This window comes from Harpia harpyja, chromosome 5 (genome assembly GCF_026419915.1).
Source record: "Harpia harpyja isolate bHarHar1 chromosome 5, bHarHar1 primary haplotype, whole genome shotgun sequence".
Taxonomy (NCBI): Eukaryota; Metazoa; Chordata; class Aves; order Accipitriformes; family Accipitridae; genus Harpia; species Harpia harpyja.
This window is the reverse complement of record NC_068944.1, coordinates 32,664,536-32,692,223: the sequence shown is the minus strand read 5'-3', so window position 1 is coordinate 32,692,223 and position 27,688 is coordinate 32,664,536. Positions and strand designations below refer to the sequence as shown.

The following is a 27,688-nucleotide window of genomic DNA, read 5'->3' as shown; positions in this document are numbered from 1 at the left end:
GCAATTCAGGCTTAAACCTTTTAACCAGGCCTCAGTTTGATTTTCACATACTCAGTTTTTGAAAAATCCCATTTGGGAAAAAGTCTGACCATACCTTTTTCTGTAATTAGAATTTTGTGTGTGTATGTTTGCTTTAAGGAAAGATCTTTCAGATAATCTAAGAACATGTATCTAGTCACATTAGATACAAATTCCTTCAAATTATTCATTCCCTCCAAAGCTGCAAGAACCTGACCATGCATTTGGAAAATACGGGATGATTTGTATGCGTATTAGTCATCAGTACTTCACTAGAGCAGTTGTTGCTAACATGGATGGGAAACTGCACACACCCGGTATTTCTGTTGCTGGGACAACAACAACAAGAAGGCAGTAACTTGCAAGAAGCATGTGTGACCTAATAGTTTTGATAAGAAAGAGGAAAAACACACAAATGCCAGCAATCGTTGTTTACAGTACAGCAGCACTTGGGGCTTGCCTTTTACCTCGGGCTTCCTAGAATTGCTTCCTTGGGAGTGATGTTAAGGTAAGCACACAGCAGTAGTTTTTGACTTGCATATCAGAGTATAGATTTTTGTTTAGATTTCAAATACGGGTGTTCTGTTATGCACCTAGGGGTTGTTTTAAAAACGGGGCATGCATGTCTGTGAGCATAAAGTTGCGTTACATACAGCCACGTGTTTAAGAAACAGCACAATTCATGTTGAGGACTTCATTGGCGACCACGGTCTTCAAATTCCTATTTGCATTTCCAGCAGCACCTATATGACCTAGGATATAGGTCAATACAATTCTATTTCTCCAACTAAAATAAAAACCAACCTGATTTAAGAGGTTTCAGCCCATTTCCTGGTAAACATTCAAGCCCACATCAATTTACTGCCTGCTTAGTTGTAGAGAAGCAAGCATTCATGAGGCTGTGCATCAATGAAGCCATTCTGGCCTGAGCTTCACCCTTCCCAGCAACAGTCTTGGGAGGGCACTTAAAAAAAAAAAAAAAAAAAAAAATTGATGCAGGTTAGAGTGCAGCCCTGCACTCCTGCACATACATAGTTACATAAGCACAGCTGCCTCAGTGAAGGCAGAGAGAATGCCTGCATATAGATGGGAGCTCCTGAAAACAACTCTCCCACCCCAGAAAACAGCCTACAGAACTGTGTACCTCTTACAACCTTATCGATGGTCATTGATACATGTCTCTAATTGACATCTGCTTCAGAAAGTCCTATTCCACACAGGTGGGGCGTTTGTATGCCATAATCCAGAATATCCGCTGATCATTTTAAATAATGCATGTGGGAGGGAGGTTTCCCCTGTGTTAACTTGTATTCTCTTTTTCTTAAATATGTAAATGGTTAAGCTGCTCATAAATTATACGCAGCAGAGTTTTTAATACTTAATTTTTAGCAATAATTTATTTTGGAATTCATTAATTTTAAATGGGAAGATCAGAACAATTTCAGAAAACACAGTTCCCATTTAACTTAAAATAGCTGCGTAACTCATCATGCCTAAAGAAATAGTAGCATGCAAAATCTAACAAGCTCTTTCAAAAGGGGGGAGATCAAGCAACTGACTGCAAGTGAGTGCTCTGAGTAATTAAAGAATAATTTAAAAAAATAAAAACCTTGTTTAAGTCCTGTTCCTCCTGAATTCTTAATGAATGACATTTAAAAAAAAAAAAAATTGGCTGAAAACCTCACAATACCGCTTTGCAAGCTTCCTCAGAAAGTTTTGGAAATGATCTTAAATCCAATCATTAACATCCATTGTATCCCTCTAATCCTAAACATCATATGGAAGACATTAGAGAGTCATCGACACTAGGAATCCTCTGTGTTGCACGACCTCAGGACAACATGCCAGTTCCCTGAAACATGGCGTGGTTACAGAGTGCAAATGGGATCAAGCCATGTTTTAATCATGTTTCCAAGTTGCTCTAGAGACCCAGCCTTTGCAAGGCTGCAAACTGGAAAAAAACCAAAACCACTGATGTTGAAACATGCTCCAGCTTCACAGGCACTAGCACACCGGGCTGCACAGAAATCATGCCAACAAAGAATGCTCCAACAGGGTCCTCTAATGACGATTTTAATCGTACACATGTAGGACGTTACAGGTTAACATAGGCACTGAGCAAAATACACCTTCCGAGACATGAAAAGACAGATCCTACGCAGCTAAGCCACAGAACACACACCCTGTTTGCATGTATATATACACAAACGACAGGCAGAAGAAAAAGCGCTTCTCACCATCCCTGTCTCTGGCCAGCACCCTTCTTCTCCAGTCACCTCAGCCCTGCTCAGGACGATCTTTGCCGCGTGCCGGAGAGAGGAGCCCGCTCTGGGGGAGCAGCTCCTCGTGAGCCCGCGTGCCCGGCACGCTGCTCACAGCCGCTACCGAGGGGCCGGGGGCCGGGTGGTGGCGGGGGCACGACGGCCGCCTCCCAAACAAACGCTGCCAGGCCTAGGGGCTGGTGCCCTGCCCCACGGCGGAGAGCCCCGGCCGGACACCTTGGACACCGCCCGCAAGCCAGGAACGACCCTCCTCTCCCTACACAGCGCGGGTCGCGAGGGGCCACAGCCCCTGCGGGCCCTTGCGGAGCTCTCCCCCAAAGCCCAAGGCGGAGAGGCAACACGAAGTCAAAGAAAGAATGACATCTGCCCTATCGCCAACGCTGCCTGCCTTCCTCTGGGGTCGGGGGGGTGGAGTACCAACAAAGCGTGTGTATAAAGGGACTATATATTTTCGCAGGAGGAACGCCAACTGAGGTACGGTACTAGCTACAGCAGTCATCACATGAAAAAATTCCCTGTGGCAACACCCAGGGCATCTGCAGAGAAAGCATCAGTCTAAAATTTGAAAATGCCAAACCACATGCCCTCTTTATAATATGGTCATTTATTGAAAGCAAGGAAAAAAAAAAAAACCCACCCCGCATTTAATCCTTGATCCTTGCGTATAAATCCTGAAAGACAGAAGGTCTCTATGCACTGGAGGCCAGACAATTTGCAAGTTTATAATTCTACTGAGAATTTTCAGATGCTGGAACGGGGGGGGGGTAACGATTCTGTATCCCTTAACCTCAAAGGATCACACAAGTAAAGCTAAGCCAGAAATTAGACCTCACTTCAGGCTGCATTTTCCTTTCTATATACATTTACCATTTCTAGCTTCCTTGCTCATAATTTATATAGCTTGTACACTTTGTGTTTTTTCTTTTTAATTCATATGCAAGCCCTCTATAGTCTCCTGCCTGACTCTTATTTTGAATATACTCTCATGTAGCAGCCAAACACTCATGAAAAGCCCTGTAACACATTCACTTGGTATTCCCTGTAGATGAAAGACAGCCTCAGTAAAGAAAATTCAGCTATAAGCTGTTTAGTCAGAATTCTTTTTAAGAAGCCACTGTGTATTCATTACAAAACTATCACGACTCCTAAGAAACAACTAGTGTCGTAATTCATTTGAAACTCCTATTCCCCAAGCCTACGGGTCTTGCACGTGGGATCCTACCACATTAAATCCACTCAGTTATTCTCTATTATTTTTCATTCACGTATCAAATTAAATGCTCTCCAGTCTAATGCCCATCCAAAGGCAATGCACTATGCCTTCAGCTACAACCATGGATTATAAATTTCACATTCAGGTTAACAGCCTTGCAGGAAGTCAAACCCAGAGACCCAAACTGACAAAATGACACTCACCTAAAGCAAAGAGAATCGTATTGCTTTGAGATGCTCAGGGAGATTTTCTCTCTTGAGTTGTCAAAACTAAATTACCAGAGGAGCTGCAGACTAAATTTAGACTCTCCAGAGCTGCATCCATCCATAACCTGGCCTTTTTGGCACATCACTACTACAGCAGGCATTCAGAAAGCTCAGGGGACATTGCACTTTGCTCGGCCTACTTAGCAGAGACAAAAACACATCTAAGACTCCCAAAGAATACAAATATTTTATGACTAAGCCAGCCTCTTCCTTTGCTGCTCCTCATCCTAGCAGCTCTCTTCCTGTAACTGGCAATTGGGAAATAGGCTGGTATTGCTACAGCATGTGTATTATCAAAGCTGCTTCTCCACAGCAATGAGAAAAAGGAGGTTTGATTGCTTTTCTGTCTTTATTATGAACTGTCACATTAAGCTTTAGGTATGCTCCGAATAAAGCCTTTAGTAAAGGCAGAATGTCACATTATTCCTTCCTGCTTAAGCTCAGAATGTCCAAAATTATTGCTAGGTTGGCTGCAAAACGTGGGCACCCGTGAGGTCTCATGGCCAGGTGCTGAACACGAGCGTATGCCACATCTAGGTAGCTCATGCCTCCTAAAAGTAACGCCTCTGAGCTTTTCATTCAGACTTAGCATCCCCCCCCCCCGGCCCCTTTCCCCCCTTGGCTTTTTTTGGCCTTTGTATTGGCTTTGTGTGGCAAGGTTTTGGTAGCGGGGGGGGGTGGGGTGGGGTTACAGGGGTGGCTTCTGTAAGAAGCTGCTGGAAGCTTCCCCTGTGTTCAAGAGAGCCAATACCAGCCGGATCTAAGACGGACCCGCCGCCAGCCAAGGCTGAGCCAATCAGCCATAGTGGTAACACCTCTGTGATAACATTTTTAAGAAGGGGAAAAAAAGTTGGGACAGATAGAAAACGGCAGCCGGAGAGAGGAGTGAGAACATGTGAGAGAAACAACCCTGCGGACACCAAGGTCAGTGAAGAAGGAGGGGGAGGAGATGCTCCAGGCACCAGAGCAGAGATTCCCCTGCAGCCCGTGGGGAAGACCATGGTGAGGCAGGCTGTCCCCCTGCAGGCGAGGGAGGTCCACGGTGGAGCAGATATCCACCTGCAGCCAGGGGAGGACCCCACGCCGGAGCAGGTGGGTTCCCGAAGGAGGCTGTGACCCCGTGGGAACCCCGTGCTGGAGCAGGCTCCTGGCAGGACCTGCGGATCGGTGGAGAGAGGAGCCCACGGAGCAGGTTTTCTGGCAGGACTTGTGACCCCGTGGGAGACCCACGCTGGAGCAGTCTGTGCCTGAAGGACTGCTCACCGTGGAAAGGACCCATGCTGGAGCAGTTCGTGAAGAACTGCAGCCCGTGGGAAGGACCCACATTGGAGAAGTTCGTGGAGGACTGTCTCCCGTGGGTGGGACCCCACGCTGGAGCAGGGGAAACGTGTGAGGAGTCCTCCCCCTGAGGAGGATGAAGCGGCAGAAAATAACGTGTGATGAACTGACCGTAAACCCCATCCCCGTCCCCCTGTGCCCCTGGGGGGGCTTGGTAGAGAATCCGGGAGTGAAGTTGTGCGCAGGAAGAAGGGAGGGGTGGAGGGAAGGCGTTCTGAGATTTGGTTTTATTTCTCATTACCCTACTCTGGTTGATTTGTAATAAATTGAGTTAATTTTCCCCAAGCTGAGTCTGTTCTGCCCATGACGGTAATTGGTGAGTGATCTCTCCTGTCCTTATCTCCACCCACAAGCTCTTTGTTATATTTTCTCTCCCCTGTCCAGCTGAGGAGGGGGAGTGGTAGAACAGCTTTGGTGGGCACCTGGCATCCAGCCAGGGTCAACCCACCACAGCCTTGTATTTAGCTTTTTCTGGCCTTTTGATTGCTCCTTATTAACAAAAATGAACAAGAACTGAAAAATCATATAAGAACATGACATGTCCTAATGCTTTTTTCTAAAAAAGAAGAAAATGTCCATACAACTTTACAGTAGGTTATAAAAAATTCAGCTACAGTGGCTCTGCAGCTCCTTGTAAATGCTGTGAAATGCTTCATAGCTGTAAAGAGTTTCCCATGTATTCCTTCTCTTTGAAGGCCTGGAGAAATGCTCATATTTTATGGAAACTAATGTTAAGCTGCATGAAAGCTGCCAATGCTTCAAGGAACATCAGCCAAAGGAACGCCAGAATGAGTGAGTTAGATCGGCCGTTCTCAAACTACGGTCCATACCATGCTTGCTGGTGCTCTGCCTGTTACTTAGCTGGTCGTTTGTGCTACTGTTCCCCAGTTTCCACTCTGTAAACTACACTAGAAGTACACTAAATAAACTACTTGGAGTTTACATGGTGAACTATATTAAATACAGAAAGATGCCCAAAGCTTCTTGTCCATCTAACTTCAATCAGTACACATGCATGTCTTGCACACGAGAAACAGACTATGCAGTCTCAAATGGAAAGGACCTAGTCTGTAAGACTACTGTGCTCTAGTGTCTGCAATAATCTACCAGAGTTTAGATTCACCAGTTGAGAGAGTAAAGTCCTCCAGACCACAGGAAGGACTGCACTAGAATGCTTCTTCAGATAAGGAACTATTAAAGCCCCTTCTGGGATTGTAATGAACATTAATGTAAAAGTAAGAATGTGACTATCAAACCAAATGGGGAAATCCAAGTTTACAGCTTTGACCCGTTAATATATGAATGTAAAAGCATCAGGTAACAACAGCAATTAATACAATCCAAGAAGTTCTAAAGGAAGAAAAGATTTAATTTTATATAGGATGGAGTAAGAGCTCTAAATGAGACGGCCTTTTTTCAGTTTTTCCCTTGTGGTGCGTCCCAAAATCCTCACTGGAGGTCACAGAAAAAGTTGTATAAGCAGCTGTGTAATGAAATGGGAAAGTGGGTTTGTGACAATTTCCATGCTTTTCTCCTGCCTGCCCCACCCAGCTGAAGTCTCTCAATCTGGTCGTCTTAAATATCTTTAACTCATCGTATTCTGGATAATCAAAATTTTCTTAGATCACCTCTTCCCTACTTTGGGAAAGGGTTTTGGAGGGGTTTTTTTGTCTTTTTTTTTTTTTTTGTAAGCCCACACACATTTAACTCGATGGAGAATTCACTTCAAAAGCTTCCTTTCAACTGTTTATGAGCATATAAATAGCTATGCAGGAACAAGTCAATAATTTGTCTAGGATGCTTCCTGTCTCAAACAATGGCAAACCTTGGGTATTTTGGGATGAAAATGTCCATCTTCTTGTATCTTTCTATCTCCTTATAAGTGTGTGTGCATGTGTATATCTGTACCTATCTATATATAGGTACACCCATATTTACACACACATGCACACACATCCCCACGCAAATATTTTCTTTATATATAATTCACCAAAAGAAAATACTTAGGCTAACTTCTGGACATGTAAATATAACAACAGCTTGGTGTTGTTATAAACATAACATTTCGATTTCAAGTTTAATAATGGTTAAAAAGGTTATTTCCCATGTTCTATGTCTGTAGTTATTTAGTTTATATCAGTTACTTACATGCACTTTAACCTGCACTTTTTCAACCTCAACTTTATAGTCATAGTGCAAGCGTGCAAGCATGCAAGCCTGCTTCTGCAGCTGAGATTTGTTTTTGAAATTTTGGAGAGTAGGCTATGAAGCTATCATCCTCAGAGGATTTTCTGTACCTTTCAGGGAACATCTCTGAAACAGAGAATTTACCCAGAATGGTAGGTAAATTCAAATATATGAATATAAGAGCCATTTATGCATTTCAGCTGGACCAGTAAATAGCTGAAATGTGGTAATGTGGTTTCAGTTCTATGTACTTAGAGCATTGTCTTCATAAGCAAGATATTCCCAGCATGTCAGTTGTCTGGAAGTAGCGATCTAAGTTAGACCTCCTCTAACACAAACATCTTCAAAATTAAAAATCACAGTAGGAAATCAGAAAGAATTGCTCCCCAGGGGCATCTGTATTCTCAGTGAAACATCAGCCTTTGTCTGTGTCATTTCTAGGCATCATCTAGTTACAGACCCCGTTGTTTAACACTTATCTTGTAGTTGCCACTCTGATTAACCAAACTGTCCAAAGTAGTCAAACCATTACCCTTTTTTTCAGGGCTCATTACCAAATTTACTTACAACAAGAGTTCAGTTAACATTTAAAGAGAAACAGGCAGATTTTCTTGACAAACTTCTCAAACCCTCACAGCAGCTAAAGGCTCATTTCCTCAAATCCATGGTTTTTTTCACAGTCACACTTGTGGTCTTTTCCTGCAAACGTCAGCAGGGATTTGAGGACCCTCACCAGGAAGGAAAAGGTGCTGGAGAATTTTGTTCACCTGGGGTGTCGGTTCTCTATTTGTCTCTTTTTCAGCTATGTCCACTCTCCATTTGAAAAGATACCACCCTGGTAGCTTTAAAACACAAAACTTTATCACTGTATTCTTTTCTTGCTTAGTCAACCATTTATTACTTCTGTGTCCCTTCTGCTACATTCATCCCATTCACTTCTGTATTTGTTATACTTTCTCAATGCACCTTATCTTTCCATGATTAACATGAATGAAAAAATGCTTCCTTTGCACATACATTAGTCTCTTTTGTCAGAGTAACTGCTTTACGTCAAAGTTAAAAGTTATCTATTTTCAACAAATCAGACTTTTAAAGTGGTTTTAAAATAAACATTTGTAGAGCATACCATACTTTCTTACCTGAACAGAGTTGTTCGACTTTTGTGTAGTTTAAAGCTAATATATCATTAACCCATGCGATGATGTCATGTCTGCTCATAGTCTCTTGGGTTATAGAGGTAGAGTACACGTTGACCGCCATTCCCCAACTAGGAAAAAAAAGGACAAAAAACTGGTTTTGACATTTTGATAATTTTTTTCTGGATACAGTGAATTTACACTTCTTGTTCAAAAAAAGAAGGAAAAGCTGCATCACCGCGCAACCTTCTCTTATTTATTGAGAAAGGAGGCTTAATTTTTATTCTTTGATAATACATAACCCCCTCAACGTCCTCTTGGAATCTATGAACGTTTCTCTGGCTGTCATTGTGAACTTAAAGAACATACAAACCTACAGTATTCTGCTTAATGCTAATAAGGTAGGAAAACAAGAATTAGACATAGCCTAAAGATACACAGACAGGATCAGAGACCTGGGATTTCATCACATAATGCTGCACAAATATAGTGATCTGACATCTGTCTGTCAGTTTTTTGCCACTGCATGATGATCAGACTGCCTAAACCAGTATTTAATTTTCAGATAACTTCTTAAAGATGTAGCTGTTCTGCTTACTCAAATACTGATTTTTTTTTACTGCAACAGGGGCCTTTTGGATCATTGATTCAGTTCCTAACACTCACAGAGTGAATACCAGATAATCTTTTTTATCAATTTACCAACCTCTATCCTGAAAGTAACCGAGACTTGCACCCCAACCGTCTGGTTGGAAAGCTGCTGCGGAGCCTAATTCCTCTAAATTGTTAGGAACATTTCCTCTCAGCTTAAACCCATTTGTTCTTCTGCAAACATTATCCTCCAGCTCTAATGGCTTTTTCTTCCCCAGAGCTGATTTCACACTGCATTAGGGACAGCACTCAGAGTCTGTCCCAATGCCCAGGTAGTCTAGATTAAACCATTCAATCCTCCAAATCTCTTATCAAGTCAAACCTTCACTTACTGGTCATGCCAGCAGTCCTCCTTGAACACAGCCGAACAGTTTCAGACTGTGTTCAGATAAGGTTTCACCAAGACCTTGGAAAATGGTACTTTGCGCTGAAAATTTGCATAGCCACATATCTTAAATAGATTCTTCTAGCTGGCTAAGGTCCTTTCCTGCAAGTAGGTAGTTCATAGTAGCTTTTATCATCAGTCCCCAAGTGCATAGACTGGAAACGCATACTACTGGATTTTATTCCCTGTTATTCAACACTAGTAACATCTTTTTGTTGCAAGATTGCTAAGAGAAAAGATGAGCACATTCAAGTTTCTCTCATCAACAGTTTCAAAGAGCAGAGCCAAGATCATTCATGAAGAGAGCAATGTTCCCAAGAAGTCCACTAGTAACAATCTGAGTAGGAGGTGTCTCAGAAATTATCAAATAGTCAACAAAGTTGCCCTATTGTTGTTGGAAAGAAAGGGTTTCGTGGGGACTGCACACCTTTGTCTCTAGTGACACCTTGTAGCTAACACTTAACTGGGTAGCTGTGGTGCCAGTCCTGCTACCTCAGCCTTGGACCTCAACCTTCTCCCTCAGTGAAAGAGGGCAGGATCTCCTCTGTGGGATCCAAGGTCTCCATGGTCTATTTTCATTGCCAATTTGCAAGATATAACTGTTTGAAGCTTGATAGACAATTCTGCAGAGAACACAAAGACTGCAGGTTAACTCTATCCATTTCTTAGGGGTGCTGGAGCAATCCAGATAAAAAGTGTAAAAAACCCACCAGCATGGAAGTTGACAGAGTAACATGTACGTGTGTAAGTATGTACAGCAGGGAATGTATTTAAAATACAAGATGAAAAAGTTCATAATATAGGTCACTTTCTACAAAACAAATTTCACAAATACAGAAGATCGTTCAAATTGTCTCCATCTACTGACATTAAGATCCAAAACATAAAATCTCCAAATTTGCCTGATGAGAAGGAAAAAAATTAAAAAAGAAAAGACAGGCCAGAAAGGGAAAATAGGCTTAAAAAATTCACGCTCTTGCAGTCAGGCTACTACTGCCAGCAATTCATGCAAAACCAGGCTGCCCGCCCTTCTACCTGCTTCTCTATGGACACCTCCGAAGCACAGAAGAAATCAGCCTGTCCTCAGCTTGTTTAGTTCTTCCTGCAGGCTCCCAGACAGTGCAGCTAATTGTACAGACATAGCACTGTATTCACTGTAACAGTTAGCAAAGGTCATTTTCTTGGCACACACTTAAGTGCTTGGATTGAACCGAGTGCTAGGAACAAAGTTTTAGAAATAGGGAGTGCCCTTTTACTCTTAAAACCACACCATAATGGCTAACTATGAAAGCTTAGCTTCAACATCAGAACGGAAGGGACTGAGGAGGCAAACAGCACCTTTGTTACTAATGGCATCGGCGGTTTAAAACATCACTGTTAGCATGGGTTTTACTTCAGTATTTTTAGCCTTTTTATATAGATAAGAAGCTAACAGAAAGATACTACCACTGTCACTATTGAACTAACATGTTCAGTATTGTTTGTAAGATCAGCTCAAGTAAAGAGCTTAATAGTGACTTTAATATTCACTTAATATTCAGAATAGTGAGTTTTATTATTAAACCAAGAGATCAGTATGGAATAGTCCACTTGCTTCTAAAGAAGCTAAAGATACTTAGATGCTAACATCTGAAATAAAGCTAATCTGATTTGTAATTGCCACTACTTCAAAGTTTAATTGTCCTCTCCAGGCCAGGCAGAACTCAGAACAATGATCAGCTACCAGTAGTGAAAGCAGCAAGTCTACTCTGTTAAAAAGATCAAGAAAATCTACACACAGGAAGGAAGCAGAAATTTCCTCATCATCCTTTTCCAAAAGCAACAGCAAAGAGAAATACCTATCCTGCAAGTGACAGGAGAGCAACCAACCTACTTTGCTGCAGTGCATGGGATGGAGAACTCTACTTCAGGAAACAGTGAGTAAATTAATAACCTTGAGTTTTACAATGATACCCTGAAGGATATCTGTAATATAACTTACACTGTGTCTGCAAATGAATTATTACGGTCTATGGGTCAAACGAAAGTTCAGGCTATTTGTTAGAGAGAATAGCTTCACCTTTGTACACGCAGGTATGTGCGAGGGTGCATCAGTGCAATTTTAAACAAACTTATGCAAAACAAATCAGAATTTCTGTTAAAAAATACAATAACATGCCATTGCCATTTATTGTCAGTGACTTGTTAACATATGTCTGAACCTTCCACGGTCTCTTCTCTTGGAAGAGTTCACCATGTCTTTGCTTCTTCTGTCCCCCACCCTCCTAATGGTTATGTTTTAAATAAACTCAGCTGGGAAAGGTTTCCTTTACTGTAAGCATGTTCTAATTCAGTGTTCAGACACACACATATCCTGTTTGCCACACAGACAGACGGGGGGGGGGGGGGGGGGGGGGGGAGAAAAAAAACAAAACCACCACCACCACCAAAAAAACCAAACAAAAAAAAGAGAAGAAAAAAAGAACAACCAGGCATAAGTAGCAGAGCTGCCATGCTTGATGACAAACAAGAACCCCTGTGCACGACATCCACAGCTGGGCCTAGGTTTTCTCCAGGACTCAGTTCCCCATGTGCTGAACTGCTTTGAAAAATGTGATCCAGATTCAAAACACGTATTAATAAACATCTGTAAGGTGATGCAAGAGAACAGCTGGACAGGTGGAAATGCACAGGCTGTACTCTGTGAACAGCCAAGTAGCTAATAACTTGATTCTATGTCCTAATACACTATTTCTTCCCAATAACATTATTTATATTTTCAACTGGTTAGGCTTTCCCTTGTTTAGGCTGAAGGCTATCAAGCATAAGATTGCTATGAGGCTTATTACAAGTCTGAAAACCAGAATCTACTTGAGATCTTCCAACTTTCATAGAGATGCCTGGCAATTCTACAGTAACTAAAAGCAGACTGAAGATAGCACATCATATCCCCCACTTCAGAGCACACAGGTGGAGATTAAAAACCTCTGGCTGTTACAGTGCTGCCTAACCACAAAGGACTCTCCCTTGTTTTACTTATAAGAAACTGAAACTAAAAACCCCAATAAATACTAACAAGCCATAGGAGACTCTTCACATATTAGTCCAGGCCATTTCAGAAAAACACTTCACACACGCACAACTAAGCACCACAGACCTGAGTTCAGAGGATTAGTTAGGTGCTGAAAATCAGGCATATGCTTAAGCAGTTTCCCCAGTCAGAAATATACTGGCTCAGCATGTTCGATGGTAAACATTACACCCAAAGGAGTATTAATTTTTTAAGGCATTACATGCAGCACTTAACATTCAGCTATTGGGCATTTTCCACTGCTTTTGCTACAGATAACTGCAGCTGTTACAAGGTGCTATCCAGCTGTGTTTAAGGACAGTTTTGCAAGAGGCATATTTACTTTATTTTTCTGGGGAGAAACTAACAGTTTTTGCCAGCAGCAGCTGTATTACAACAAACCACTAATAACGAAAAGACTGGAAGGATTACAGCAATGATGCTATCTGCAGCACAAAAACTCATCACACGCCATCACCTCTGAACCTGCAAGCCCTTCCTGTTTCGTACTATTAGGCACGGTATGATGTTAAGTTTTAAAATGCAGCAGAAAGCCTGTGTGACAATACAAAGAGGAGCCTTCTGGAAGCTGGCACCTGATAGCATCAGGATAGATACTGCCAGTAAAACAAAAGATCTCACACCAAAGATTACTGAAGCGGAAGATACAGCAGAAAGGCGAAGATGTAGCTGAGTGAGACTGCTGTAGCTCCTGTTGGAAAGGCTTTCTAGATTAAAGCTGCTGCAAAACAAAAATCCCTGAAGGAAGAAAACTGCCAGCCTCCATGGCTGCATCCCTGTAGAAGGAAAATTCATCCTTTCATATCATCCTGAAATGGCAGCTCTTTTGCAGCTGGACCTTGCCTGCTTCTTTAACATTCACTGCATACAGCCTTAGCCATAGTCATTAGAGGCCAGTTATGCTTGAGGTTGTCTTTACTGAAAGGAGTCTTGAGGACAGAAAAACAACACAAAAAGCTCCTGCGCAATGCTGAAACACTGTTCTTACTCTCCCTTTTGACTTAGGCTGTACTCCTGGAGCAAATGCAATGGCCATGGCCACAGCCCTCACGTCAGAGCGCTGTAACTGAAGTGGTATTTGTAACAAGCAACATAAAGGCTCTATCTAGTCAGAAACTCAGTTAAGATTAATCACAATGAGGTATTGCCATGGAAAAAAAAGAAGAAAAGGAGAAAATAATCCTGTGGTTGTAATATTGGGAGAAAGTCACACCTTTTAAAATGCTGAATGTCAAATCTCTTGTGCACTGTTCTCATGTTACTAAATAGTATTGAAATGTTAAAAATCATTTATCTCATTCACTTCTGAATGCCATTTTACCTTTACAACATGGATCTGACTTGAAGACCTAAAATGATTTGTGAAGCATACTACAGAGTCTAGACAAGACTGAGGCAATCCATCTACATTGTGATTGCTTGAATGTTGCAGGATTACCATTTAACACAACAAACAGCATATTTTCTATTGTTTTCATCGCAGTTCCCTGTTTAAATGCAAGTGAGATTAGAGAGATTTACCTTCATTGGATTAGGGCATTTTCAAGTTTTTTTCTTTTAAATTAAAGGCTGCCTGCCAATGCTGGGATGTTCTGACCTACATAAATGTTTATGACAGGTCTCAAGGACTGGTTTAGACCCAAATCTGAATAACTGTTATAAAAGACTGGTGGTAATTCTGTTTTGTGGCACATATGGCTTTAGAAGTAAACAAAAAAAACCCAAAACATTTTATCTGAGAGGCAGAAAAATACTGGTTCTTTTTCAGACATTCAGTTCCCCCAAATCTGAAAAACACAATCAAAAGTATTCAAACAATATACACAATTTGAGCCAAAACCTCTGAGATGGCCCAATAACTAGCAATGCATTACACTGTCTACTGCATAGTTTTTACAAAATAGTTTTCAGTTTATTCACTAACCAGTTATGAAATTGGTGTAGCTCACCAAAATAAACAGTTACAAATTCCAAGAAAATTATTTAGTGCTTGGAAGATTTTAGGGCACCTGAGGAGGACAAGCCACATTCACTGACTCACTTGAAGTTAATTTTTTTGATCTGCCAGTCATATTTGCATAGCATAAGTAAGATTTCTTTATTTCTCCTACTACCTTCTCACTCCTGCTGCCACTGAAACTGTATAGCAATGTAATACATAATGTCATGTCTCTACAACAATACTAACACTTTTATTTTTTCCAGGCTTCACCTTTGCCTCCAAAAGTACAATGCAATATTAACACTTAACTACACGATATCTTAATTGTGGCTGAAAGTATTTGCATACTCTGAAAGGTTCATTATCAATTTCTATGAGTAAACAAATCCTAACTAAAAAATACATTCTTGACAAAGGATAGAGGTTCAAGAAAGGCAGACATCAATAGCTTACACAAAATGGAAGCAATTTAGAGTCTTTGGCCACCACCATTTCCAGGTAGGTATACTCACTCTGGTTAGAAATGAACCACAGCGATGCACAGCACCCTCAAACTGCACCTTAGAATAGTCGAACAAAGCAATAGCAATGCTCGGCACTGAACAGACAGGTACTGGTTAACATGGAGAAAGGATGCACAAATTTCAGTATAAAATGAATGTTACCACAAATTAAGAAGGCATTTTATTAATGAAGAACCACAAATACCTTTGAAGTGGGCTGAATGAGAGGAATGTAAGCATGACAAGGCTGCAATGCTAAAAAATAAACTGCTTTTACTTACAGTTATTACCCACTCCCCCCCCCCAAGGCTTTCAACTCCAAGATCTTAAGCTTGAATTGCTGCTCTGATGCCCTGAAGGGAGACAATCAACCTGTAAAATTTTCACCATAGACACTGGCAACTAGTCTACCCTTCACAAGAGACAAGGGGATTGTGGGGGGGAAAAAAAAAAAAAAAAAGGTTGATTCAGAGAAAAATAGAAAAAGAATTCTCAGACAGGTTATATAGTAAACTCAAGTCAATTAGAAACACATTTTAGAAAACAGAAGACGATCTATGACCATTTTGTAACTAGAAAAACCTTGAAAAAGCTGATGAATAAACCAAAATTTAATCTTCTGTGAAACGAAGTCTCAATTCACCAAGACACGCATGGGAGCTTTAATCTCCTTTTATTCATTTTTTTTCTCTTATGGAAACTAACAGATTACTAAGCATACATGCAGACATCACTAAAGGATTTCTAAGGGGTTAAAAACATGCCTTAAAGCAGGGTGAGACCAGTGCTAAGTAAGTGCACTTATCATGGTGGAGAAAGGATGCCCTGAGAAGCAGCACATGTTTAGCAAGCTTCAGTTCCTAGCCTGGGTTCTGCAAGTAACAGGGGAACCTCCTACATTTTGCTCCCACTAGATGATGGATGAGTAGTTGAGGATCTACTGTCTGAAAAAATACAAGTGCTTTAGCAAATGCAGATTTACTGGAAAATGAAGACAGCAGCTCAGGAGAGCTTGTCTCCAAACCCACTGCCCCACATGAGTGCAGCGCACGAACTCCCAGGCAAAACAATGCGGATACAGCCACGCACCTGAGCAGCCACCTGCATCTACACCAGGGAAACATCTGCCCTGGATTAGGAAGGGATAAAAATAATCAGAAACCTTGATTAAGAAAGACCAACACTGCCAGGCACCCCGAGGCACTATGTCAGAGGCATAAACCACCAGCACAGCAGCCTGGCAGCAGCTCTGGCAGGGCAGGCAGCCCACTGCTCCTGACTCCTGCCAGTTCCGCCTTTTAAGTCCAGAAAACGCTGTGGGCAGGCTTGGGAGTTTCAGCAGGGATGAGATCCAACTAGAGTCAGATGAAGTCACCAAATGAATTTAGGTTTGACCTATCCGGGGTTTTGCCACTCTCCTCCTCCCTGACATGTATACATTTGGAAGTGAAAGGCTAAAGTAACACGCCGATTTACTCCAAGCATAACGTAATGGCAAATGAGATTTTGTAATACTATACAGCCCTCCTGATGGGGGGCCTGAGCAGCCTCCAAGCGCCTCACGCCCCCGCACAGGGCCAGGCGAGCGAGGCAGTGACTCAGCAGGAGACGGGCACTGAGCATCCACAAGTTTCAGAAGAGGACAAGTCTGGGAAGAAGGGAAAACAGGAGGATTAAACAAGGGGAAATGCAATGCCTTTCTCCTAACACGTAGCTGCCGTTTCCTAAAGGGAGACTGCAGTACGCTTAATAAAGCCTGGTTGTCTAAGGCATGCGAAGTTAACCCGGAGAGCACTCTCATGGGAAAGGTCCTGTGCTAGCTGAAGAGGGACTACAATACACCTTTTCTACTCACAAGTGATGTAATATGATACAGAGAACAAGGACTTCCATGCATCAACTTTTCTCTCTTTTACATTAAAAACAAATGTAGATACACACCAATTTATGCACTGCAACATTTATTCTAACCTTAATATACATGTATGTTAGAATCACAGTAAAAAACCCACCAAGGTTCATTGAGTCCAACTCCCTGTTTCCGCAGGGAGCACGGCCCTTTGAAAGTAGCCTTGTAAGTAGGCACTTTGAAGGCGCCTGGAGTGACACCGAGGAAAGGACAAGAAATAGCACAGTGACCACCCATACAACCAGTGCAACCATCCCAGGACCAGTGGGGAAAGGTGCTGGAGCACAGCCTGCACAACAGAGCCACCGAGCTGCCAGGCAGCCAGCCAGCCTCGCTCCAGCCCTGAACGAGTCATGGTGGCAGGAAGGTGATGACACTGAGCAGCGGTATAAGACAACATTTATTTTAAGCCACCTTTACCCTGCAGTTGTAAACAAGCATGTGACAACAGATGAAGCAACCGTGCTGGCTGCTTTCACTGGTGCATCACTCTAAGACATGGTTGTGTATTTTTGTAACATAAAATATTAAGCTCTAGTATGGTTGTGCAGGGCTGCCACTGCTCCCACAGCTCTGCTGCCGTTCGAGGTTCAAAGGAGAAGTGCCGGGCTTTCTGCTGGGTATGCGGGGCACTCAGCGGGCAGTTTTCTAGGACCAAGCTCCAGCAGACATCTGCGGCCTGAACCACATGTAAATCCCCTGCCAGCACTGCCTCTGCAGACCACTGGGCCAACACGCTATATAGCTTTTTACTAGGCTCTGTGTTCAACTTCTCCCCCACTTCTCCCTGCACCACTGGTGAAAGCTAGACTAATAATAATAAAAAGATCTCAGAGTTCTGACATCTCCGGTGTTGTTGAAATAGGCCCAAATAAATAATCCTCTCTTTGGCTTGTATAAACTCCCTACAAATCATTATTAATATTATACAGATTTCAAGTGTTAACACTACCAGCCACGACACTTAATTTTGGGTTTCGATACCAAAGTAACTTGACCTCTTCCCTCATTCTCATGAGTTAATACTATAACAGACAAGGAAACACTCTGAAATTATTCTGGTGCAAGATATTACCAGTAAATTACTTGCACTTAAGAATTAATCCTATCAAGGACTATCTAGAACAGGGCTGAACTAAGTGCAATTGCTTAACTACTAAATTAATTTTGGAGCAACTAAAACTAGAATTCACTAATCCTTCACGGAGTAAAATGCCCTTTAGGAACACGCTAGCTCAACCATCTGTGATTTATGTAATGTATTATTCTTGCTGTGTGCCAGTAACCACAAACTTATTTTACCATTGTTGCACTACCAACGCAATTGCTGAGACTACCAGCATCAAGTAAAGCTTCCCCCAAACTGATTTTTTCAACCATGTTGGTCTTTGAAGGTCTGTGAAGTCAGTGTTTTCTTTTAGACTTTAGCTTTTAACATCTCCTGCATATCTAAAGGGGGAAATGCCTAAAGCTTTGTTTTCCCAAATAATGTTCTTTAGATGGTGCTTACTGCTTTGATGCAACTGTGATTCTAAGAACAGAATTACTGGCAGTTACAACAGTCTTTATCTACGAGTCCCAGTAAAGCCTTGTACCTTAAGCTAAGAGAAGCATAGATGTACTGTTTAATAGGATTTGGCCTCCTTTCGTGGAATATCTTGAGGTCAATTCCTAAAGCATATTGCTTCCAGCTGGCAAACGATGACATTACCAAGTTCAACTCCCACAATAAACAAGGCAAAAAAAAAAAGTTTATTGCTTGAATTACCTTCAACTACATATAAGTGCAGTTAAGAAGGTAATAACCTGTGTTGCAATGTGAATATTTAGTTTCCTCAACCGTCTCAGTGTTGCTGTAGGTCATGCGACAAGACAGTTCTGCACCACTCCCTGTAAAAGCACGTCAAACTAAGCACACATCTGACACAGTTTAAGAGCTGTGCTCATAGTTAAACATTTTCTGCAGATTAAACTTATCAATAATGTTAATATTTTCTGTATGAAAAAATACACAATTCCTTAAAAGCAGAAGGAGTCATTTGTCAGCTTTTAACTTCAAGACATAATCTAATTGCAATGTACATAATTAATTTTATGACATAGCAAAACTATCCCTTTACTCTAGTGTGTGTCTACGAACTTTCAGTCGTTCCTGGGTACTAAATTGCAGAAGTTGCTCCCAGTGATTTAGAGAATGCAATATGAAGTAATTGATACACTGCAGCAGCAGAAGTATAGCTTTTGCAAGAATTAAGCTAGAAGACAGTTGAAATGATGCAGTCAAACTGAGACTGCATACACACATTTTTCTTTTCCATTTGAAACCTTTGATGATAGGACAATTTCACCTTGGTGGCAGTACTAAATTTGTTGCCATATGATATTCCTTTCACTTTTAAAGCACCTGGTTTCATTACTTTGTTTTGTGTGCTGCATTTTGAACTCAAGAGCTGTTTATGCCTGTTAGAGTGACAGAATAGGATCATAAAGCAACTCAGGTAGGCGGGGAACTCCAGAGATACCTGCTCCAACCTCCCTTTCACAGCAGTCAGCAAGAGAAGGCTGCCAATGGTCCCATCTAGCTGAGTTTCGAGTCCCTCCAAGGACACATATTCCACAGCCTCTCTGGGTAACCTCTTCCAGTGTTTGACCGTCCCCACTGTGACATTTTTTTCTCCCAGTATCTAAAGACATTTCTCCCGTTTCAGCTGCTGACTGCCATTGTCTCTCATCCTCTCCCCGTGCACCTCAGAGAAGAACCTGGCTCCATCTCCTCTACAACCCCCCCATTAGACAGCTAAAGACTGCAATGAGATCTTCCCCTCTCCCGAGCAATCTCTTCTGCAGGCTGACCAAACCCAGCTTACATGCTCCAGCCCCCTGACCATCCTGGTGGCCCTCCGCCCCGCTCACTTCAGTATGTCACTGTCTTTCTCAAATCGGAGAGGCCAAATTCAGACACAGTATGCGAGATGTGGTCTCAGAAGCACCAGAGGGGAATAATCACTTCCCCGGAGCTGCTGGCTACATGCCTGCTAACGCAGCCCAGCGTGGGCTTGGCCGCCTTCCCTGCAAGAGCGCACTGCTGACTCATGTTCATCTTGTTCACCAGCACCACCAGGTCCATATTGTGTAGCACTTCAGGAACAATTGGGGGGGGGGGGGGTGGGGTGCTTAAGGTGGTAGTGGAAAAAGCCACCTCACCATATTGAAAATAGAGCTGCTTAAGAGACAAGGCAGTTCTACAGCATCCCCGTTGCTGTGAAACTCATTTCACACTTGGGGACCACAGGTTAAAAATGTACATTGGAGAGCCAAACTTCTGCAGGCAGAAATATATATTAAAGGAAAAGAAAGAAAATACTCCTTAGGCCTACTTGAGTCTGACAACTGGCACAACATGAATGTGTTGACTGAAAACAGTGTTTTCAGATCCCGATTCAGGATCTACATCTTGCATAACTTTGAAACATTAATACAGGCAAGGAGGGATATGGACCCCAAACAATAATTCAGTAAAATATAATTAATGCCATTCTGCATAACAAGGTTTCCAGCAGAACAGCTGTTAACATGTGAATGCTGTCCTTTTAGAAAAATGTATCCCTTCTGTTCAACCAATTATCATTTCACTGCCTCCATGTTCTCAGCATTCCTACACACCATAGTCTTTCTGTATACAAAAGCTCCCGCGGGACTTTCATATCACTGGGTTACGTACTCCACTTCCATACAAACAATTACTCACAGATTCTATGGTTATTTTAATGAGCTATGATTTGTATACCACTGAATCCATAAGTAAAGCAAATGCATACTCTACTTCAAATATTTCAGTGCTTCCTACTCATGATATTACTGGACTAGCTACACAGAGATTAACCTTAAGAAGCGAAGCATAACAACCATGTAAAATTTGCCTAAAATGAATTATCATTCCCCCCAAATTGTTTAATACATATTGCCAGCAAGCCCTTCTGAGCATCAACACTGCATTCCAGAGTGACAGGCAAGAATTTGCATTCATGTGCATCTCTGAATAATTACAGCTGCTTGGGTAGGAAATCTGTACGGTACTAAGGAACCCTGCTGTAGGGGGGATATTCACTTGAGTGACTCCTAAAAGATAAAACTGAAGCCCACGGATCTCGCTAACTAGCTCTCAGGGTTCCAAATTGCCAAGAAACATAATATTGAAAATTAAACCTCTGAAACAATACACACAACCATATGGAAAAACAGGACATACAGCATTGCTTTACACTATACCATTAGAGCAAAATAAGCTATTCCTTTACTCTGTCAACTGCCACACTGGAGAAGGGCCCATTTTACACAGAAGAAATCCCAAACTCCAAGCCGAGAATTTTTCAGTTTGCATAGCTTGTTTAAATATTGTTCCAGACCACTCCAAGTTTCTGTTTAAATTCACACGAGCTCACACCAAGCTGTCCTTGCCCCTCCACCCATGCAGGACCTAGATTCACAGTCTCCATCTTCCATCACCTCACCCATATTTCAAACCCCTTCCCTCCCCCAGCCAACACGAGTAAGCAACGCAAGGCAGCCGTACGCAAGGCCAGAAGATCAAGACCACGACCTGCACGGCATACTCCTCTCCAGGCAGGACAATTTGGCACAATTGTAGGATTTCCTACAGAAGCTACATCCTTAAGTCTCAGCTCATTGATGAATGTTTACATTTCCTGTTTGGATAGCATAGCAAAAAAACAGATTTAACACAAAAGCACCCCTTCACTAAACAGTGCGCTCTATGGGAAACAAGAAATTATTTTGGAGTGGTTAAGCTGAGCCATTTAATGGGTGTGCTTTCACTATACAGAGCCTTCTCTATCAAATATTTAATAACTTCGTATACCACCAGAAAACCAGACAAGCTTCTGTCAAAATATCACAGGCAAGACTTTCATTCTGAATTAAATATGGGATAGCATGAAGACAACAGAATTGTGTTAAAAATAAAAAAGCCGCCGCTTTTAAAACCCCAACAATTAAATGCATGCTCAGTAAACTTTTACAGCTGATATTGCCCTTCCCCTCCCACCTAATTATAATGAAACAATATGAAGAAGATGCTTTATCAGTGAGTCAGGCAGCAGAGATCTGAGCAAGATCCAAACAGCTACACAGTGCTCAGCTAACACCATTCACAGAAGAAACACGGATGTTTTCCATTTACGTTCCCTAGCACGGATACTGGAAGTGAGCGATCAGTGCTGCTAGCCGGAGGTCAGGATTCAGGGAGCAAGGAGGACGCAAGTATCTGAACACTGTCCCGGTGCAGCGCGAGTCTCCCTGCCACTGCCATCGCGCTTACTCCGCGCTGCAGCCTTCGTGCCATCCCGCTCAGTGGTTTGCGTGATTGAGAACAGATGTGGTGAGACCACTCGTTTTCAATTATCAAACAAAGGCTGAAAGTTGCATCTCCAAAATGAAAAGCTGGCACACGATTTATCTTCTTCCTTACCAAGCCTTTGCTATAATTAGCTTTGGGCATGAGGAAGGAGAAAAGACTGTCAAATTAAACTAACCTCCCCCGCCCAAGCCCCCAAAACAGAACCTCTGAAGATATTTTTGAAAAGTCGCTCGTTCAAATGTCAAGGCTTGAAATGTAGACCTACTACACTTAGTTTTTGTTACTGCGTCCCAAAACAAGTTTTATATCTCAAAAGGTTAGTCCAGGTACGCCACCTGGGAGAACATTCTGGTGGTCCAGCCTGCTTGTCATTAGGTAGCTGCATCTCCCTCAAATTAGCCATTCATGCAGCAAAGGAAAAACTCAAAGAAATAGCTTTAATCAGGCTCTCTGGGTCCACAGCCCCACCTCCAAATCACCTTTCTTTCACAATCCAACATATTTTTCACTGCCTGTTTTCCAGGGAGGCTAGATTGAAGAAACTAGGCAGAAGCCAAAATGTCTATTTCTAAAAGTGACAGCATCAGGTTCAGTTCTCACATATCCTAAACTCTCTCCTTTTGTTGTTAATATGCCAGAAACACACTGCTGTTGCTATGCAGCTCAACAAGGTAGTTTAAAAAAACCACACCGTGCGACAAAAACCAAAACGCAGCCTCCCACCTACAGGATGTTTCCGAAACCCACGGAGGCAGCGTGCAAATTAGGTGTACTCAGACCTTTTTGGTGAGAACACTTGGGTGCAAGCTGAGAAGATGGTGCTGTCTGAATGTTACTTACGTTACTTTCATTTCCTTACACAAACTGGTTTGTCTGTGGAGTGTTGTTTTCTTCCTTCCCCCTCTCGGCCCTCCCCCCAAGCCACCTCTCTCTCAGCCCCTGATTTTAACAAATATCCTCAACTCCCAAAACATTGTGAAGATACTTCCTTCAAGGAAGATCTAAATCCAGGTCAAGAGAGGTAGCCCAATAATGCAGGCATGGACTATCTAGGCTTCAAACTACTGATGCACTATTGAGCGGAGTCATCCTCGTAACCCTCCAAGCCATTTACGTGCACTCACATGTGATTCCCAGTTATCTTCAGACAGTTTCACCCCGTACTTTTTGAGAGCTAGACCTGCCCAGCAGAAGATACTCACCAAAACAGCTCTCCCTAGGCAGAGTACTCCCTAATCAGAAAACAAGATTAAAGAGCAGCAGCAGTGGCAGTGACAGGAAGCCAGCTTTATGAAAGTGAAAGAAGAGAAAATAGAGTGTACCTAAGATCAGAGGAACCAAGGAAAGATTTCTGCATGGTATCTCTTATGCTGGCTAGTAGCTGCTGGCTGTAAGTCATCAGGATGGTCTTCTCTTGGATAGGTAGTAACTACCTTGTTGCAATCCAGATGCCTGACAGACAAGGGGGTTATCACAAATACCACTTTTAGAAAAGCTCAAGCCAAATTTATGGGGTGTGATTTATGGGATTTTTTTAAACAAACATTTATTATTGCCTTTCTCCTGCTTCCAGTGAAATCTAGGACAAAATTCTCATAATCTGCAATAGGAGCAGTTAGGCCAAGAGCAAATGCCTCTGAAAATAATGTTTCAGTTACTAATATATTTAGTAGCATTTGCCTTGACTAGCATTTACTGTTCCAGATGGTGAAAACAGTCATGCCTGTCTATTCTGTGAAGTGAGAAGACAACTCACTGTTTTTACTCTGTATCGTCTTCCCAGTTCTCAGCAAGCTTGGGCCTTCACATATTAATGTTATCAACACAAATGGTCTTTTTTTTACTTCAGTGGAATTACCTGCTTACCACATTCAACGCAATCTAATTTTAGAGCAAGAAATGCCTTCTGCCCAGAGTAGGGCGAAGCGGGAAGTCTCCCTTCGTACCCTGAGTAAAGCTGCACATGTGTGGAAGGCACAGAGTCGCCAGGGACAGTGGCAGGGACGCGTCCTGCAGAAGGACGGATGCTCTCTGCTGTGTGGGGCCAGCCTGCGTCCGGCAATTCATCACGAGTTGGGAAGGCAAAGACCAAAACAGATTTTGCTAGAACGTAAATCTCGACTTTCACCGTGGAAGTTATCAGCTCATGGTGCAGTAAAAGACGGCCAGATACAGTCTGTAACACCCCACAGTTTATTTCAGCGGCGGGTGAGGAAATCACTGCCTCCCTCCAGCTTTCATTATTATGCACAGCACCATCACGCAGCAGTGGCTTAAACAATGATTTCTAAAAGGAAGATGACACTCAGGAAAACCAAATATTTAAAACAGATACCATTAGAAATGTATATACTCATAGATAGGAAAGAGGTTTTTTGGTTTAGTTTCTTTTAGCTTAGTGATTTGAAGAAAAATAATCAGGAGGTCAGTCTCCTTCCCCCAGCCTCATGAAAGTTCTGGGTATAAAACTAAATATAGCCAGTGTACGCAGGACCAGAAAACCATTTTTCCAGCAGCACGTAGATAAACCAAAAGTTAGGCACGGTATCCTGCAAAGGAGGGTACAACAGTTTGTCCCTTCTAGACCGGAGTGGTTTAGGCTAGGTATGCCATTCGAACCTGGAAATATTCAAACTCTTTGTACAGCTAGCTAACTTTTAAAAATATGAGCTGATCAACTGCATAAGATGCCTGGAGTCTGGCAAAAAAGCACTGCACACATGCCCCGTTTAAAAAAAGTTCTCCGCACAGCTGTTGATTTGGTTTCTCATTGAATTTTTTTCAGTTGTCTTTGAACATGCAAGTAAAACTATAATTAAATGTAACACCGTTCTCAGAAATGAGCCCAAATCTATTTTGGCCCAACAAAATGACACCTCAGTTCCAACCAAATTTTAAAGTCAGTCTCTCGATCCGGAGCACCTGAAACAGCATTTCACTAGAGAAATACAGATTGATTACAGTTATTTACTCTGAAAGGTAACATCTCCCTGTGACTAAATTTTGTACCAAAGTGCCTGGTTTCCATTTACCAGCTAAGTAAGGTTGGATGAGAAACTTAACACCTCGGGCCTGTATGTCCCAGTCTGCAAAATTTAATATGTCCTTTGGAAGACTTCAGAAAACTATTTGTGGCTTTGCATGCGGAGCACATGGTTGGGACTCATGTGGTACAGGTTCAATTCCCTGCTGCGTCCTCAACTTAGTGGGTAACTTAGGGCAACTCCTTCCACGTCAGCTTCCTAGGCTGTAAAATGGTATAAACTTCAGCTCTTAAAATCTGCTTCAGAAGCTGGATATCAAATCTTTGGTAGGAGCTGGTATTTGAAACAGTAAAGCTTCTTTTTTTTTTTTTTTTAGGTTTGAGAATATCTAAACTGGTAAACACAAATTTATTCTGATCAACAAACACTACTTCTGATTTAAAATATTTATGTAACAGAGCATGTTAAAAGAAGTAAAATGAGAAAGCCTCTCTCTCCTGTAACATCAGAAATGCAAAAGGCAAATACCGAACCTCTATGCATGTAGCAGATGCAGTTTAACTTAAGAGCAAAGCTGTACTACACAGAAGCGTATTGCGAGCAAAGTACGTACTTCTAGACCTGTACAACTGCTGATCTGATGTCACGCTCCAGGCTGTGTTTAATGACATATTTATTCCATATTTCTAGGTACAGATGGAACAAACCAGCCCGACAATCAGAGGCATAGCAACCTGATGTGTCATGTGGTGAAGTTGTGCAGGCTGCTCCGTAACTCTGCTTCAAAGTCAGCATGGCACCAACAGTCCAGCGTGGCAGTCGGCACAATACTGATGGTATTTATCTGTTCTATTTAGTGATCTTCTGCTGCAACTCAAACTTAGCAAGGACCAAACTAGTCTAGCTACTGAAGGTTTTCATGGAAGTTAAAAGCCCATTCTCTTCTGGTATCAAGAAGAAGTTTCACCACAGTTTTCACACATTTTCTTTAAGGTTTCCTTTCTGTTATGGTTGACATTTACTTCATAAAGTACTTGGAGCTACAGATGAAAACAAATTAAGTATCATTCTCCCCCCTGGAGAAAAGAGGAAATCAACAGATAGGGGTGCCATGACTCTGTAAGATCAGGGTAGGTTTCCACAAGGCAAAGAGAACCTAAATAGGATTCCCCAGTGGAAATTTTTATTTGTGCATTAAAGGCGTATTTTTTAATATATTGAATTGGTTTACTTATTTACTGCCCCAAAATAACATGAAACGTTAGCAGCAGTGGTTCCATGTTCCTTTATATTGCTCTAGATAGTGATACAAATGGACGCAAAGCTCTACAAGACTAAGGAGTACTCCTCTGGATGAAAGGCTATTCAGATGCAGAATAACTTCGCAGTTTCTGGAAAACCAGGCAAGTGATATTTCTGTCACCATATGCTTGACACAGCAGCCTTGCAAAATGTCTTTTCTAGACATAGTTCAATCCATGATATGACAGGCAGAAGGACAAGAAAACTGACTTGTTGATGGCTGCAGAAAATTACATACAAACCTATTACAAAAGGATACTGGAGAACCCCATTGAACAGAGGTTCTCCAAAGAACCCTTCTGAAGGAAAGCAGTGAGATAGCAATCAGTAGCACCTGTGACACACGTCAGAATAACTAAAGATAGACGGCATGATAATTAATTTCAAATCTATTTTATGTTTCTGCTTAGGTGCATGATGGAAATACAGCTTTCCTCTTAAAACAGAATCTTGTACTGCTCAGCTGAAATTCAGATACAGGAAGTGAGAGCTCCAATCTTTCTACAAGTAGAAATAGGTCTTTACAAAAGCAAATTTGCTACTTTGCGCTAAATGTGCGTATTGGGGCTTCATTACACAAAGTATCAATGGATTCAGAGAGGGGAACAGACTAAATTTTGTGGTATTCAAACAAACCACTTGGATCTCAGACGCATTTCACGATCACCCGTCAGTGCGTGATCAACAATGAGATTCACTGTTAAGGTTATTAATGGTCAGCTGTGCCGGTAGCATCTCTGTTAGTCCTCAGCAGAAGAAAAAATGTTGTGATTTTCTTTAGACGAACAAGCCAAGCCATCTACATTTGTTTTCATCTCATCGAGCGCACAACTCGCCACTTTAGTCAGATATTTGAAAGCAGCATCATTTCCTGCTGTTTGAAAATCAGCTTTAAGGGGCGTGTTCTCTGCAGACGCATTGCTTGCTGTCATGCAGGCAGTATTTAAAATAACTGTATATTAACATAAGGGGAGCTACTGGCCGTATTATCACCCTTCAAGTCGGCAGCAGGGAGCACATAAAACCAGTTGCGTTCCAGGCTGCGCCGCGACCCTTATCAAACAATGCAAACAATTTTAACGAGCTTATCTGCCGGAACATATTGTCAGAGATGTTAATGCAGAA

General features: G+C 42.0%; 1 protein-coding gene across 4 annotated transcripts in view; it reads right to left on the bottom strand.

Moving 5' to 3' along the window:
* Positions 1-27,688, bottom strand: part of MAPRE2 (microtubule associated protein RP/EB family member 2) — a 92,890-nt gene that overhangs the window by 31,783 nt on the left and 33,419 nt on the right. For 3 of the 4 annotated variants that reach the window (XM_052788475.1, XM_052788477.1, XM_052788476.1), the window contains one exon: positions 8,444-8,571. The exons of the other annotated variant lie outside the window; for it this stretch is intronic. In XM_052788475.1, the coding sequence (XP_052644435.1) occupies positions 8,444-8,571 (128 nt within the window). The remainder of the gene's footprint in view (positions 1-8,443; positions 8,572-27,688) is intronic. 4 annotated transcript variants of the gene reach the window in all.